At 47.9% G+C, this 14,920-nt stretch overlaps 1 protein-coding gene across 2 annotated transcripts in view; it reads left to right on the plus strand.

Moving 5' to 3' along the window:
• The first annotated feature begins 3,681 nt into the window (after nt 1-3,681).
• Nucleotides 3,682-14,920, plus strand: part of KCNC4 (potassium voltage-gated channel subfamily C member 4) — a 61,676-nt gene continuing 50,437 nt past the window's right edge. For both annotated transcript variants that reach the window (XM_007485106.2, XM_007485107.3), the window contains exon 1: nt 3,682-7,393. In XM_007485106.2, coding sequence (XP_007485168.2) covers nt 6,713-7,393 — 681 coding nt within the window. In that variant the 5' untranslated portion in view covers nt 3,682-6,712. The remainder of the gene's footprint in view (nt 7,394-14,920) is intronic.

Below are 14,920 nucleotides of genomic sequence, written 5' to 3' on the forward strand. Positions count from 1 at the left end.
GGGCTATGCACCTGCAGGGGCAGCAGAATAAACAGGCCAATCCCTAACATGGGTCTTCAATGTTTGTCTTCTCTATACCATTTCTGTGGCTGCTTTGCCTTTCATTAAGAGATTCCCTCTATGTATTATGTGATAGTGTATGTCCATCCAACATCATATTACCTGCCTTTTTAAGGAGGGAAGAGAGGTAGGAGGGAGAAGAAAAAAAAAGAACAAAGCAGAGTTTGGACATAGCTAACGTGAGAAATTGTTTCTCTTGGACAGGCCTATTTATGATACTTTATTGCATACGTATACCAAATCAAATGTGTTGTATTATTATTATGGTGCATGTTATATTGTTTTATATATATATATATCCATAATAAAAATGAGAGAACTTAAAAAAAAGAAGAGATTTCCTCATTTGTTTTCTCTGTTCTTTATAGTTTCCTTGATCATTTCTTAGCTACATAATCTTTTTTCTTCCATGTCATTATATATTTCTTTGGTGCCTCTGGAGTTTTCTATGTGATTACTTCCTTCCTCACCTCTGGCCATGATGCCCTTGGTTATCATTGTCATCATCACCACTACCACTACCACTACCACCACCATCACTCTCATTAATAATCAAGCAAGCATTTACTACATAACTGGCACTTTGCTAAGCAGTGGGGACATAAAAGAAGGCAAAAAAACAGCCCTTGCCCTCAATGAGCTCAAATTCGAATGGACATCATCTATGATCCTTTGAACTAAATGCATGCAGAGTAGGAGACAACCTGAAGGAGGAAAAACACCAGCAATTAGGGGCACCAGGCAAGACCCCCGATCCCCTAGAGAGTCTTGAAGGAAGCTAGAGATTCTAAGAGGTGGAGGAGAGGAAGGAGAACACTTCAGGTATGTGGGGCAACCTGTACGAAGGCAAGAAGATGAGAGATGGAGTTCTACAGCAAGTAGGACAATATGGTAAGATCACAGAATGCATGGAGGAGAATAATGGGTAAGAAGATTAGAAAGATAGGAAAGAGCTAGATTATGGAAGAACTTTAAATGCCAAATAGAGAAATTTATAATTGACCCTAGGAGTAATAAACCACTGGGGTTTGTTGAGGGGAAGGATGACATAGCCAAGTCTATGATTTAAGAAAAGAAAATCACTTTGGCAGCTATGGAAAAATAGACTAGACTTGAGACTTAAAGACCAATTAGAAAGTTATTACTATAGTCCAGAGGTGATGAGGTGATGAGGGCTTGAGCTAAGGTTGCAGCTTCAAAACACAACAAAAGGATCTGTTGAACAGCTCTACTAAGCCAGGCAATGCTAGTTTTCCTCCCACTCCTACCAGTTTTGAACCACCTTTCATTTTTACTACATCTGCCCTTTTGATTTGGGAAATGGCTTTCTTAAAGAAAATTGGCTTCTTGAAGAATTATGGCTTTGTTCTAGAGCAATAGGAAAAATAACTAACTCCTATGGGATGAGAGAGCCCCATGGGATTTTCTCTAAAGTTCTAAGTATAGGACATCTAACCCTAATAGTCCTTGTCCTATTACTACAATTTTATTTATTAATTTAAATAAATTCTTCATTATCTGATTTGTTGATTATCTATCCTGGTCCCTTCCTGACCCCTACCCTATCAAATTCCCCTCTCCTCACTACCCATTCTAGCTCCATCTCCTGTCCTCCTCCTTTTGGTCCATCCCTGTCCCATGACATTTCTATACTGCTTTCAGATAAAAATAAATCAAGAAATCCTTTAACTCAAAACCAGTTAAACATTAATTTGAAAAGTACAGTGTAGTAGAGAGAGTACTAATTTTGGAATGCAGTTTTAAATATGCCCTCTAATATGATCTGTGGGACTATAAGTGAATAATCTAACTTCCTTGGGCCTTAATTTCTTTATCTGCAAAACAAGGAGGTTGGACTTAATGGCCTCCCAGCTAGCTCTAGACGTATGAACCTATGAGCTTTTTGGAAATGTTGAATGCTCAGTCAGATTGAGACAGAGGACATAAGGTCTTCCTAACCATGTGTCAGTCTGCATCCTATAGACTCACTCACACAATATTAGAGATAGCAGGCACTTTGGAGCAATATCAGGTAGAAAGCAGCTTACCTAAGTCATGCAAGGCTCTTCTTCATGGTATGGTCATGAAACCATGACTAATTTCAAGAAGGTTATGCTAGGAAAACACAAGCGTTGGCTAATCCTACCATGTTGGAAAGACTTTGGGACAGGCATAGCATCAGAAAGCCAGCCCCAGGGAAGTTTGTCCTCAGAGTAACCCAAGGGTCATAATGTTTTTTAGCCAGATGACTCTTCAAGACCTTCTCCAAAGTCACAAAAGGATTGAGTTTTGTGTCAGTAAAAGAAGCCACACATAGGTAATTAGAGATGCTGAAAATATCGAAGGACTAATATTTTTCATCGTATTTTCACACTTGCCTCCCTCTTCGACTTTTACTTTTTCATTGATATTGTAAATACTGTACCTATACCTGCAACAGGCATTGCAGGTGGACAGTAAGCTACACCCAAAATTAAATAGAAGAAGAAAGGTGGCCTGGATAGTATTTGGGAAACTGTTTAGTGCTCTGCACTATCCTAATTGCTCTATAATACAAAAACCTGTCTTTAAAAAAAAACACCCTTACCCTCTACCTTAGAACTGAAACTGGTTAAATCAGAAGGTCAGTAAAGGCTAGGCAATTGGGGTTAAGTGATTTGCCTAGGGTCGCACAGCTAGAAAGTCTCTGAGATCAGATTTGAACCCAAGACCTCTCTATCTCTAAGTCTGGCTCTCTATCCACTGAGTCTCCTAACTGCCTTCTAAAAGCCCATCTTTAAAACATTCCTATCTCTCTCATGTTTCTAAATCTTGGCTTCTAACCATAAAGCAATAGTTTCCAAAGAATTAAAATTATTGATAACCCAAAGGATGATAGAAATAGACACAGTAGATGTAAGTAGGTCATATCATATTATTGATGGAGGTTTGGTGTCCAAGAAGTAGCTTAAAAGATAACATCCAGGGACAGGTAGGTGGCTCAGTGGTTAAAGAGTCAGGCTTGTAGACAGAAGGACCTAGGTTCAAATTTGGTCTCAGAGATTTCCTACCTGTTTAACCCTAGGAAAGTCACTTAACCCCATTTGCCTAGCCCTTACTGATCTTCTGATTTAAATATCAGCATAGATTCTAAGCCAGAAGGTAAGGGTTAAAAAAAATAACATCCAGGGCATGTTTGATTGGAAAATAAAAGGGCAAGGGGATATAGCTGGACAGCTTCAGTACTGTATTTGGTACCCATGGAATTGACAAACAGCCAGGTGTTTACAAAGCTCTCACAAGGATACTGCTAGGTACTTGTGATAGGCACTGAAAAATTGTTAAAAGACCCAGAGGCAGACCTATACTATGTTGGGTCGATTCTCTTTGGAAGATTTATGGAAGATATGGAAAACAATCACACAAGATGAGAAGTTTAGTGATCTGCACCAATGGAGGAGTTACCTTCATGGATGAGATCACATCATAGATCCACTGAAATATTACTGCAAATTCAGCTACCGCTAGGTCACATTATTCTTCTTAATGTATTTTCTTTAAAGTCTGCCTTACAAATTCCAGACAGGGACAGGATAAGAGAAGGAAGTGGCTAGTCCTTTTGGTGAAGCTCACACATTTTCAACATTCAGTAAATATTTATTAAACTTTTTATGTGTCCAGTGCTGTGCCAGGTGCTGTGGGGAAACAGATGAAAAAGAATGTGTAACTCTGCCTTAAAGGAGCTTACAGCCTAGCTTGAGTAGAAAAGACTTAAATGCATGAAAAATTCAGTAACTCTATAAGAGACAAATAACAAGGGAGACTGTTAAGAGCTAGCACCACTGGGCAGTGCATGAGTACGTACTCTGTTAAGGGCACAGTGCTGAGTTTTGTTATGGAATGGGCCTACAGATGGCTATGCATTCTGGCTGCATCAACTCTTTTTATTAAAGAGATCCCGAGCAAGGGAGAGGGGAAGTAAAGGACATAAGAATGGACCTGGCTTCAGTCTGTTGGCAAATCGCGGTGAAGAGAACTAAGCCCCAGTCTCCCCAAAAGACACGCCTCCTTCTTTTTGCCTTTTCTTTCCTTTTCCATACACAGTCTTCTCTTAAGGTTTCCCAGACCTTGCCACTACCTTGGACAGCTCCAGGTCTCTAGGCTTCCTTCCGCTGGTGGAGAGCCCATTTGCCCAATACCAAAGGAACCCAGGGGACCCGGCAAACTCCAAGAACCGCAGGAGACTTCTCCTCAATGTCCAGACTCAGGCCCTGAGATTACTGCTGGTGACTGTTGCATCAGGCTCTCAACAAAATACACAAATACTTCAGAGATGGTCCTTTCCTGAACTCGGATTCCCATACTGGGCTGTGGGTAGCCGAAGATCATAGGTCAAAAGATTTTTTTTTTCCTTTAGTGTCTGATCATGACAAACTCTCTTTTCCTTTGAGGGATGCCTTCAGTAACTACGGAACACCAATCTTATAGCTAATGAGTGGGGAGGAGGGGTGATTTAGAGATTGCCTTTAGAGATGTCGGAGCTGGAGGGTGGGGGGGTCAGGGGTCAAGAGCCTTTTTTTTTTTTTTTTTGGTCCCTGGGGCTGCAATGGGAGGAGCTGCAGTTTGGAGGGCCGACTCGGGAGAGGGCGGCGTAGGGGAGGGAGACGAGGAAGAGTGGGTACTCGGGCTGAGCGCCGGCAGCTACGGGGTTACTTGGTCCCGCGCAACTGCGGGCTCAGCCTGGGCCCCGAGAGAGATCCAGACCTCAACCCGGATCTGCCGCGCCTCATCTACCTCTCCTGGTCCAGGCTCAGCGCCCCGCGCCCCGCCCACCCCACCCCACTAAGGGCGCGCCTGGGCTAGGCGGAGCCGTCAGGAAAAGCTTCCAGAGCTGGGAGTCCGCAGCCAGATCCCTGGCGAAAGACAAGAAGACTCTCGGACGCCTGGGTCCCCAGTCCAAATCGGAGCATCAGGGTTCCTCACAGAGCCTCCACCTAGAGAGGACTTGCTCCGACCACCTGCACTTCGATCTCTCCCTCCGGTTCGGCCAATCTCGCCCCCCACTTTCTCTCGGAGTCAAACACACCCACCCACCCATCCATCCCCACCCCCCCGACATGGGCAGAAGCTTGGATGGAGAGGCCCCCATTGCGGTTGGATCCCAGGGCCCGGGCGCTGGGGCGCTCCGCTGAGACCAATCCCACGGCGCAGCTCTACAGCACTAGAAGCGCTCGGGTGCCAGCCCTCCGGTTTGGGGAAGATCAACCGGGATAATCTGCTGAGGGCACTCAGCTCGGGTAGGCGCAACTGCCCCGCCCCTTGGCTCGGCTCAGCGCAGCGCAGGACGCCCCGTCGGATTCCCCCGCCCGTCCGAGTCCGGCCCCCGCAACACTGCACCCAGACGCCACCTCCCGGAATCCCGCTCGCAGTCCGCGCCAGGGACCCAGGGACCGGAGCCTCCCCCGGTCCTACCCGCACCGGCTTGTTTTCCTTCTGCAGGCGCCGCCGCCTCGCCCAGCCCAGCCCCTCCCCCCACCCCTCCCCCCTCTCTGCGCTGGATTTATGAATGGGGGGAAGAGGCCACATGCCGCCACCGCCGGGGCCGCTGCCGCTGCCTCTGCCGCCGCTGCTGCTGCCTCGTGTTGACCCAGAGCAGCTCGGGCAGGCGGAGCCGCTGCCGTGAGAGCATCGACCCGGCCCCAGCAGCCTCTGCTGCGAGGACTTGTTGCTGCTGCGCTACCGCTGCCCCTGCTGCCCCTGCCGCCCCTGCCGCCGCCTCTGTTGCTGCTCCTAGCTTGGAGGAAGGCGCTCCCGGGTCTTGGTGCGGGTCTGGCTGCGAGAGTGCGGCTCCGACTCCGTGGAGCTGCGGGCTTGAGGGTCCGACCACTAGAGTGAGGCTCGGCTGGGCTGTGTGTGCGCGAGCCCCTGGCCCTAGCTGGTGCGGCTGCGGACGCCACTCTGCCCTTTGCAGGGTGGTGGGGGTGGGGGTGGGGGTGTGTCGCGGGTCCCTGAGAGTCTGCCCGGGGGTTCCTCTGTGTGTGTGTGTGTGTGTGTGTGTGTGTGTGTGTGTGTGTGTGCCACTGTGGGGTGAGGGGAAGGAGTGTATGTGTGTGTTTTGAGTGTGCCCCTGTGGAAAGGAGGCTCTGTGTGTGTGTGTGTGTGTACGTGAGCTCGCGTGCCCCTGCTTCTGTGTCCCTTTTTCTGGCCCTCAGTTTTCCTCTCCCCCCCCCCCCTCCCCGCTGCCTAGCGCTCTCTCTCTCTCTCTCTCTCTCTCTCTCTCTCTCTCTCTCTCTCTCTCTCTCTCTCTCTCTCTCCTCTCTCTCCCTCTCTCCTTCTCCCTCTCTCTCTCTCCCTCTCTCCCTCCCCCCCTCTTTCTCTCTTCCTGGCTGTCTCTGCCTCCCCAAAGCCCCAACCACCTGTGCATCTGAGAAACCTAACTCCTTTCCTCGGAGCCTCAGGGACTTTTGCCCTGGGGGGAGGGGGGGAGGCAGGGGCCGAGGCATACCGCCGGGTAGGGGCTACCTGCCTGTCTCTTTCCTCTTCCTCCTTTCCCTGCACCCCCCCATTCCCCCTCCTCTCCTCCACCCCCCCCCCCCCAGTCTGACGCTTCCTCCTTGGGAAGGGTGTTTAGAGGGCAGCGGCCGCCCCAAGCCGGAGCCCCGCAGCGCTTCTTATGATCAGCTCGGTGTGTGTCTCCTCCTACCGCGGGCGTAAGTCGGGGAACAAGCCTCCGTCCAAAACATGTCTGAAGGAAGAGATGGCCAAGGGCGAGGCGTCGGAGAAGATCATCATCAACGTGGGAGGCACGCGACATGAGACCTACCGCAGCACCCTGCGGACCCTCCCCGGCACTCGCCTCGCTTGGCTGGCGGACCCCGACGGAGGGGGCCGGCAGGACCAGGATGGAGGCGGTGGCCGGGCGGGGAGCAGCAGCAGCTGCGGTGCGGGAGGCGGCAGCGAGTTTTTCTTTGACCGGCACCCGGGAGTCTTCGCCTACGTCCTCAACTACTACCGCACCGGCAAACTGCACTGCCCCGCCGACGTGTGCGGCCCGCTGTTCGAGGAGGAGCTCACCTTCTGGGGCATCGATGAGACCGACGTGGAACCCTGCTGCTGGATGACCTACCGCCAGCACCGAGATGCGGAGGAGGCGCTGGACATCTTCGAGAGCCCCGACGGCGGCCCTGCAGCCGGTGAGGAGGCCGGTGAGGACGAAAGGGAGCTGGCCCTGCAGAGGCTGGGCCCTCACGAGGGTGGCAGCGGAGCCGGCCCTGGGGGAGCAGGTGCCTGTAAAGGATGGCAGCCGAGGATGTGGGCACTTTTCGAGGACCCCTATTCGTCTCGGGCTGCCAGGGTGAGTAGACTCCTCAGCCCTTCTCTGCGAGTGGGCTACCCCACTAGAGATATGGGGGGGGGGGGTCATGCCAAACCAGTTTCCAGTTGTGATATAAGAGAAGTTGCATTTGGGACTAAGGCCTGAACCTTCTCCCCTTTGGGTGACCCTAGGTCTTTCTACCTCTTCTCCTCTCTCTACCTAGGTCCTCACTTTCCAAGGAGCTCCTTCACCTACATCCACACTTGCCCAGAAAATCTGCACCTGAGCATTTTCTTGTCCATTATAAACCCTGAGCATAATTCGCTTCTCCTCCCTACTCCTACACAGTATCTGTGACCCTGTGCTACCTGCTTGTCCTAGCCAGCCCCCCAGGCCATTTGAGCTTGTCCCGAAATGGAAGCCTTCAGATGTTCCCTCTAACTATTTCTGGGACTCCTTTAATACAAAATTCCCCCACCTGGTACACACACTCTCCTTTCACAGTTCCCATATACTACAGGAGCCAACAGATGCTGCTGGGCAGCTAACAGGATGCCTTATTTCTTTTGGGGAAGGACTTGAAAACAGAGCAGGACAGGGTTGAAGGTGGAGTAGAGAGGTGAGCTAGATTTGGTCCAGTTTGTTTTCAGATCTTTAAGGCAGCTCCACAGATAATCCTGGAACTCCAAATCAAATCTGTTCCATTTAAAGCCTCATTGACCCTTGACTTCACTGACTTGGCCTCATTTGGGGGTTAGACAGGAAGGCTGCCCACTTTCTCTGACAACAAATGACTTGGTAAGGAATTAAGCTGTCCTTTAGGTAACAGATTTGCTTGTGGTTCTTTATGCCTATGCCCCTCCATTCCTATTCATGGCCCTGGGTCTGTGTAATATGTAGGGGTGTGTGTGTGTATGTGTATGTTTTGGGGAGAAGAACCAGGACAGTTTAAGTGAAGAATACCAACCTATAATGGGGTGGGGGTGGGAGTGGGGGCTGAATCATCCCAGTCTCTACACATGAGCACACATACACACATCCTGGAGGAAAGAAAGAGGGGAAGACTCCTACCCACACCATTCTGCTTATATATGGCTCAATTGTGGTAGGATGGAGTTTAGCCCTTAAAAAAGAACTGAGGTCATCCAACTGTAACTTTGGCCCAGGGTCTCTCTAGCTGTGGTTCTGTATAAGCACTGGTGGTTATCCTCCATCCTGACCCTTTACTCTACAACAGAGTACACTCACTGCCTTGTATTTAGTGAGTGGGCTTTTAACTGCTTGAATTGAATTGGGGAAAAGCAAAATGCTTCCTTTTGGGAGTGGTAGGTCACTTTAGACATCCCAAGTTGCCTTATTGATGAGTCTTGTAAGGCTGCCTCCCTGTCCCTCTGCACCCCATGCCTAGAACCTCCCCTTCTAGACCTCAGCCCAGTCACTGAAAAGTTCCATTTCTCCACTCTGGGGAGAAGAAAAGCAGAACAGAATGGAGTGGGGGTAGGGGATGGGACTGAAGGGAACGGGTGAGTGCAGTTGATTTGGCATCCTAATTAGAATGAGGCATTCTTACTCAGAAGGGAGGGAGGCCAGGACCTGAGGACAGTCCCTCACCCTGTGAGAGTGTCATGCCCATTAGTATACACCAGCCTGAGCAGCAGGGACTCCTGGCCCATGCTCAGAACTAAGACAAATTCAGTGCTGGACGTGTTGGTTTCTTCCTTGAGCAGCCTGCAGTCTAGGATCTAAGGGAGGAAGAACATCTATTGAGAGTATTTGGGCATCCTCCAGTCTTTGGGATTGCCTCTTCTCCCAGCCTGGCCTCTGGGAATCCTTCCTCACAGTTGCTTGCACCACTTCCTTGACTCTACATTAGTTCAGCACTAATGACAAGGCAGGAGCAAGGTTGACCCCACAAAGTAAGGTGATCCCCTGAAGGTCTCCATCTGGTTCAGGGACCAGAAAGTAGAGATGGAGAAAGAATGATGAGTGATCTTGGGGAGGGAAGTGCTCCAATTGAAGTAGGGAGGCAGCCGAGGAGGCAGGAAGCTGCTGATCCAAATGAGGGGTTCTAGCTTCAGCCCATTCATAAGTTAACAGCCAAGATACCCTATTTTCCAAGAAGCTAAGACCTTTGAGGGTTTCTTACCCTTCTCGGTTTCTTCCCTCCCAGATTGCCCCTTTCCCTGTGATGGTATCTGCCTCCCAGGCTCTTGTATCTGGCCTCTTCTAAGAGCACAGAATTGCCTCCAGCTTGGGCCCAGCCATGGGGTTTCTTGGACAAGGGCTGAGCTTGAGATACTCTTCTGAATTTGCCACAGAAGAACCAAGTTTCTCCGACATTCAGTGCTGTGGATGTTCATGGATCCCAGCTAGAATAGTACTGGTTAATAGTACCATTAACAATGGTCCCAGACTTGAAACCAACATATCCAGGGCTCAGGGATCTCAGCTGGGGTGATGTATTGCCTCTGGGGCCCAAGCTTATAGACAATGACTCCTTTCTTGAAAATTCATAATATGTGACATTTTTATAGTTCAATAAAGCTTGCAGAGCACTTTACATATTTTATCTCACTGAGATGGGAGTATCCTGAAAGCAAACAGGGATGCTAAAAACTCTTCAAAGACAGAGCTGCAGCAGGGCTGGGCCTCAGATTCTTGTATCCACACCATTTTCATAGAAAAGTAGAATCTTAGAGTATTCAGAGCTGGAAGGGTCCTCAGACCTGAGCTTGGAAGTCAGAAGACCTGCTACTTTCTACTATTTGACCTTGGGCAAATCACTTAAACTCTGAGCCTCAGGTTTCCTTATCTGTAAAATGGATATAGTTCTGGCACCACTTCTGTCTTTTTGTGTGAGGAATCACAGGTTTAAAGCTGGAAAGGACCTAGAAGTTATCCAGTCTAACTGATCATTTTGTAGATGTCATAAATGAGTGACTTGCCCAAGGTCACACATGGTAACTGGCAAGGAAGGCCAGAATTCAAACCCATGTTTTCTGTTCCCAAATCTAATGCTCCTTTCACTTTTTTTATGCTTAGAAGAATTTTATAAATGTCATTTCTGATTATGAGGGAGTTCAGACAGTGACTGGGAGACAGCGAGAGCTAGGGAAAAGGAACAAACATTTATTAGTATCTTATCGTGTGCTACGCACTGTGCTAACCAAGAGTATCTCATTTGACCTTCACAACTACCCAGGAAGGCAAATGCTATTATTGCTTCCATTTAACAGCTGAGGAAACTGAGGCAGACAAGTGGTAAAGTGACTAGCCAAGGGCCACACAGCTAGTAACTGTGTAGTCCTGGGCAAGTCACTTAACCCCCATTGCCTAACCTTTTTGCTCTTCTGCCTTAGAACCAATACATAGAATAGATTCTAAGATAGGAGGTAAGGGTTTAAAGAAAAAAGAGCAGAGAAGACCCACCTCCTGGTCCAGAGGCGATGGCCGAAAGGTGAGAAGTGGATTAAAATAGCAGCAAAATAGAAGTAAATTAAAATTGAACTAAATTGGTTTGGAAGCCTGTTGCTGAGCTACAGGCCAGGCAGGAGCCCCATATAAGTTCAAATCCAGGTAGATGCCTAGTTCTTGGAGGTCTGTTGCCTTTCAAAGTGCTTCAGATGTCCACCTGGAGAACATGGGAATTGTCTCAGGGAATATGTTCCACGCAATAAACTCCTCCCGTAACTAGTGGGTCTGGTCCTCGGTGGGAGTTGCCTCATCCTTTCCTGTTGCCTGGTGACCCAAGGACGGTTAAGAGTATTTCCTGGTCTGACTTCAGGACCAGAGTTAGATTAATAGTGATTTTGATTGAGCTGCCCAAACCAAGTAATCAGAACCCCTTGGAGCCAGAAATAACTGCATCCAATTTTCTGTGGGGCCTTATGAAGTCTCAGAAGAATAGAATGTCAAAACCACTGGCAAGGATCATTCAAAGTGTTTGGTAGCACCCTAGGGCAGGGACTCGAATCTATAGTGAAAATTAGAACTGGAAGGAAGCTTAGAGGTCATCTACCTGGGCCTGAAATGCAGAGGTCAAATGGCTTGCCCAAGGTCACAAGTCAATTTGTAGCACAATAAGGATTCTGTCTTAGGTCTCCTGATTTCCCAACAGCCTGTCTTGATCCCTTTTCTCCTTTTTCTAACTCATAATTTCTAAATTGGTCCTTCTGGGCCTCTTTCTGGGGGAATGGAAGAAAGAGACTGTCTGAGCTTCTTCCTTGATGTTTCCAGCCTGTTAAAATTGTTAGTGGAATTCCTTTCTCCTTTCCTTCTAGTGGATAATACAATCCCAGTTTGGGCAGTGGCTTCACCCAGGTAGTGATGGCAGGGCTGCCTAGGTCTCCAAGGCAGAAGAAAGGAGAAAGCAATGGCAGGGCTGGGGTTGGGATCTGAAATATCAGAGCTCTAGAGTGGGGAAGGCTGATAGGGCCTGGTCCAAGACACCACTTTGAAGGCACTAACCTTCACCCAGGCAGAGATGGGACCAGTTCTGTACCTCTAGATTCTAGTTTTATGTCTGGTTTTTCCCTACTCATGTGTATCCTCCTAAGTGGCCAGAAAGAGACAGGGAACTGGTTCTTTTCCTCCTTTACCCTTCTCTAATTCCTTCTTCTGCTCATTGTTGCTCAGTTCCCTACACCCCTCTCTCCCTGCCAACTTCACTCTGAAAGTCACTTCCTACAAGGCCAAGGCATAGCCTGAACTCAGACCAGAGATCAGGAAGAAGGCTAAAGATGGGAGTTATTGGGGGAAGGAGGTGTCAGAGCTGTGAATAATGCCCAGGAGTGGCTTTTAACCCTCCAAAGAAATGGAATTAAATAAAATGATTCTATAAAATTAATGGAATGCCATTTGTCTGCCCACCTTAAGCCCCTTAATCTTGATCCCAAGAAGACCTACCCTTCTTAGAGGGTTGCCTGACCAAGATAGATCATGTCCTGGGCTTTGGCACTCCAAGATTTTTTTCCAGAAAAAGCCAAAACCCTGAAAGACTGTCTCTTCTGTTTTGAACCCATCCCTTTATTGAGAGGATGGAGTTAGCACCCAGATCTCCCTGAGCCCTGCTCCTGAGTCTATTAAGGCAAGGGAAGAAGCCTAGATTCTAAGTTTGAGCCTCCTTACCCTCTTTCCTTGCTCTAAACAGACTAACATTTGCCTTTGAACATTTTGTTTCTGGGACAATAAGGTGTTTGTGTTGGGGTTTTTTATGGTTTGGGGGGAGGGTGGTTGAGAGTAGGATAGAGAAAATAAACTTGGACTCTTTTGGAAAGTGAAAAGAAATGCAGGAAAGATATGGATCTAGAAATGTGGATTTCTGTGGCCTCCACAGGGCTATTGTAACTGAGACTTGAGACCTGCCGTACCATTTTTTTGGCTTCAAAACACAAAACGAGTCAGTTGGCATCCAGCTGCTTGGTTGTCTTTTCTAGCTGCCACTTACCCTGCATAGGTGGTCATACTTAGAGAGATGAAAGCACTGGCTGACCCCAGGGAGACTCAGCCTCTGGGATTTTTCAGAGGTAAGTGGAGGAGACCATGACCTGATCTGACTTGGGTCCTTTGGAATGTTGACACTATTTCACCGAGTCTGCTCAGGATCCAGAGCAGCATGGGCTGTCCTTAAGGGTCTCTTCTGCCAGCCTTGCACAAGATGCCAGGAAGTCGACTAAGCATGGACAGATGTAGCCCCTTCTCTGGGCTTGCTAGGAATGATGACAGAAAGCTGGAATTTCACACCAAAGATTGCCCTGGAGCATAGCTGCTAATGGAACCCTGGTATCCAAGAGCAGCCTCTGTGCTGAACCCCTTGTGCCTAGTTTTCCCAAGAACTATTTTCTGCTCTGAGGTTCCAGGGGAGGTCACCATTGGTCAGTTGGAGGAGACCAGTCTTCCAGAGTCTCAGAAAGAAGTTCTGTTTGGCCTTGACTAATTGACTCTCTCATTTGACACTCTGACACTCAAGATTAGCTTCTCTTTTCCACAGCATGGGCCAGTGACCTTCACTAGAAACAAGTATATCAGAATTAGTCTAAAGATCAAGGCTCCAAAACTTGAAGGAGGCTTAGATCAATCCCTTGAACCTGTTTCCTTGTCTATAAAAATAAATTGGTTGGACTACTGATATCTTCTTTTTAAAAAACCCTTAGCTTCCATCTCAGAATCAATACTGTGTATAGGTTTCAAGACAGAAGAGCAGTAAGGGCTAGACAATGAGGGTCACACAACTAGGAAATGTCTGAGGCTAGACTTGAACCCAGGACTCCCCATCTCTGGCCTTGGTTTCTCAATCCACTGCCCCTGCTCTGGACTAATGATTTCTAAGGTCACTTCCAACTTTAAAATGTTATAATCCTATGATTTTCTTCCTTCCTTCCTTCCTTCCTTTCTTCCTCATTCTCTTCCCAGCTCAATTGTCTGGGCATGTTCAGGATGTCTTGGGAGGTACAAAGCCAGTGGAAATGGGTTAGCATAAAATGTTTCTCTTAGCTGCTATGCACTTAGAGAGGAAACTGAGGAATCCAGAGTTGGTGAACGGAAGGGTATACCAGTTAATTGCTGGAATAGTGGCCTTGAGGAGTTTCTGGGAGAAATTTAGAGTGGCTTATCCTAAATCCATCAGCATCCATCTAAATGTTGCTAATCTCTGTATTTCTGTGGGATCTGCAGACAAAAAAGCAGTGTCTCATTCTGAAATGAACATTCCCTCCGCCATCCCTCCCTCCCCTGGAGTCCTGGGAAATGAAGTTCCATTTGTCATCTTCCCTGACAGGGGATCCAATATAAGTAGCATCAATAGGTATCTCTGACTTAGTTTGAGTTTACAGCACCCTGTGGCCAGTTATAATAAAAAGCACACTGAGACAGATGTCAGGAAATTTGAGTTCTAGTCCTGCCTTTGCCACTAACCTTTTTTTTTATTATTATTATTGTTCAGTCATTTCAGTCGTGTCAGACTCTTTGTGACCCCGTTTGGGGTTTTCTTGGCAAAGATAGCTTGCCATTTCCTTCTCCAGGTCATTTGACAGATGAGAAAACTGGCCTGCCTTTGCCACTAACTTTTTTAGGGGGTAAAGGGGCACTAACTCTTTATGGGAGTTTATGGCCAATCTGTTCATCCCTCTGAGCTTCATTTCTTTGTCTGTAAAATGAGAGAACTGAATGGCCCATGGCTATTGTTCCTGTTATTCCAGGGAGGCTGAGTCCTGGGGATGGATCAAGATTGGGAGTTCTGAGCTGTAATGCAGGGTAAAAGCTGATGAAATGTGCACACTAATACTAGCACCAATATGGTGAGTTCTCTCTGGGCCTCTCCTTCTCTAGGGAGTGGGAGGTCACCAGGTTGTCAAAGGAGGGGAAAACCAGACCAGGAGAGGAATGATCAAAGCTTCCTTGCTGGTCAGAAGTGGGTTTGGAACATGAGTAGCCTCTGTATTTCTAGCACAGGCAAAATGGAGAGACCCAGTCACACACACACACAGATACATGTGGGTAAATATGTGTGTACAGATATACAGATATTTATATATAAAATAAAATGAGAGAGTTGGACTAATAGGACCT

The sequence above is a fragment of the Monodelphis domestica genome, chromosome 2 (assembly GCF_027887165.1).
Source record: "Monodelphis domestica isolate mMonDom1 chromosome 2, mMonDom1.pri, whole genome shotgun sequence".
NCBI lineage: Eukaryota > Metazoa > Chordata > Mammalia > Didelphimorphia > Didelphidae > Monodelphis > Monodelphis domestica.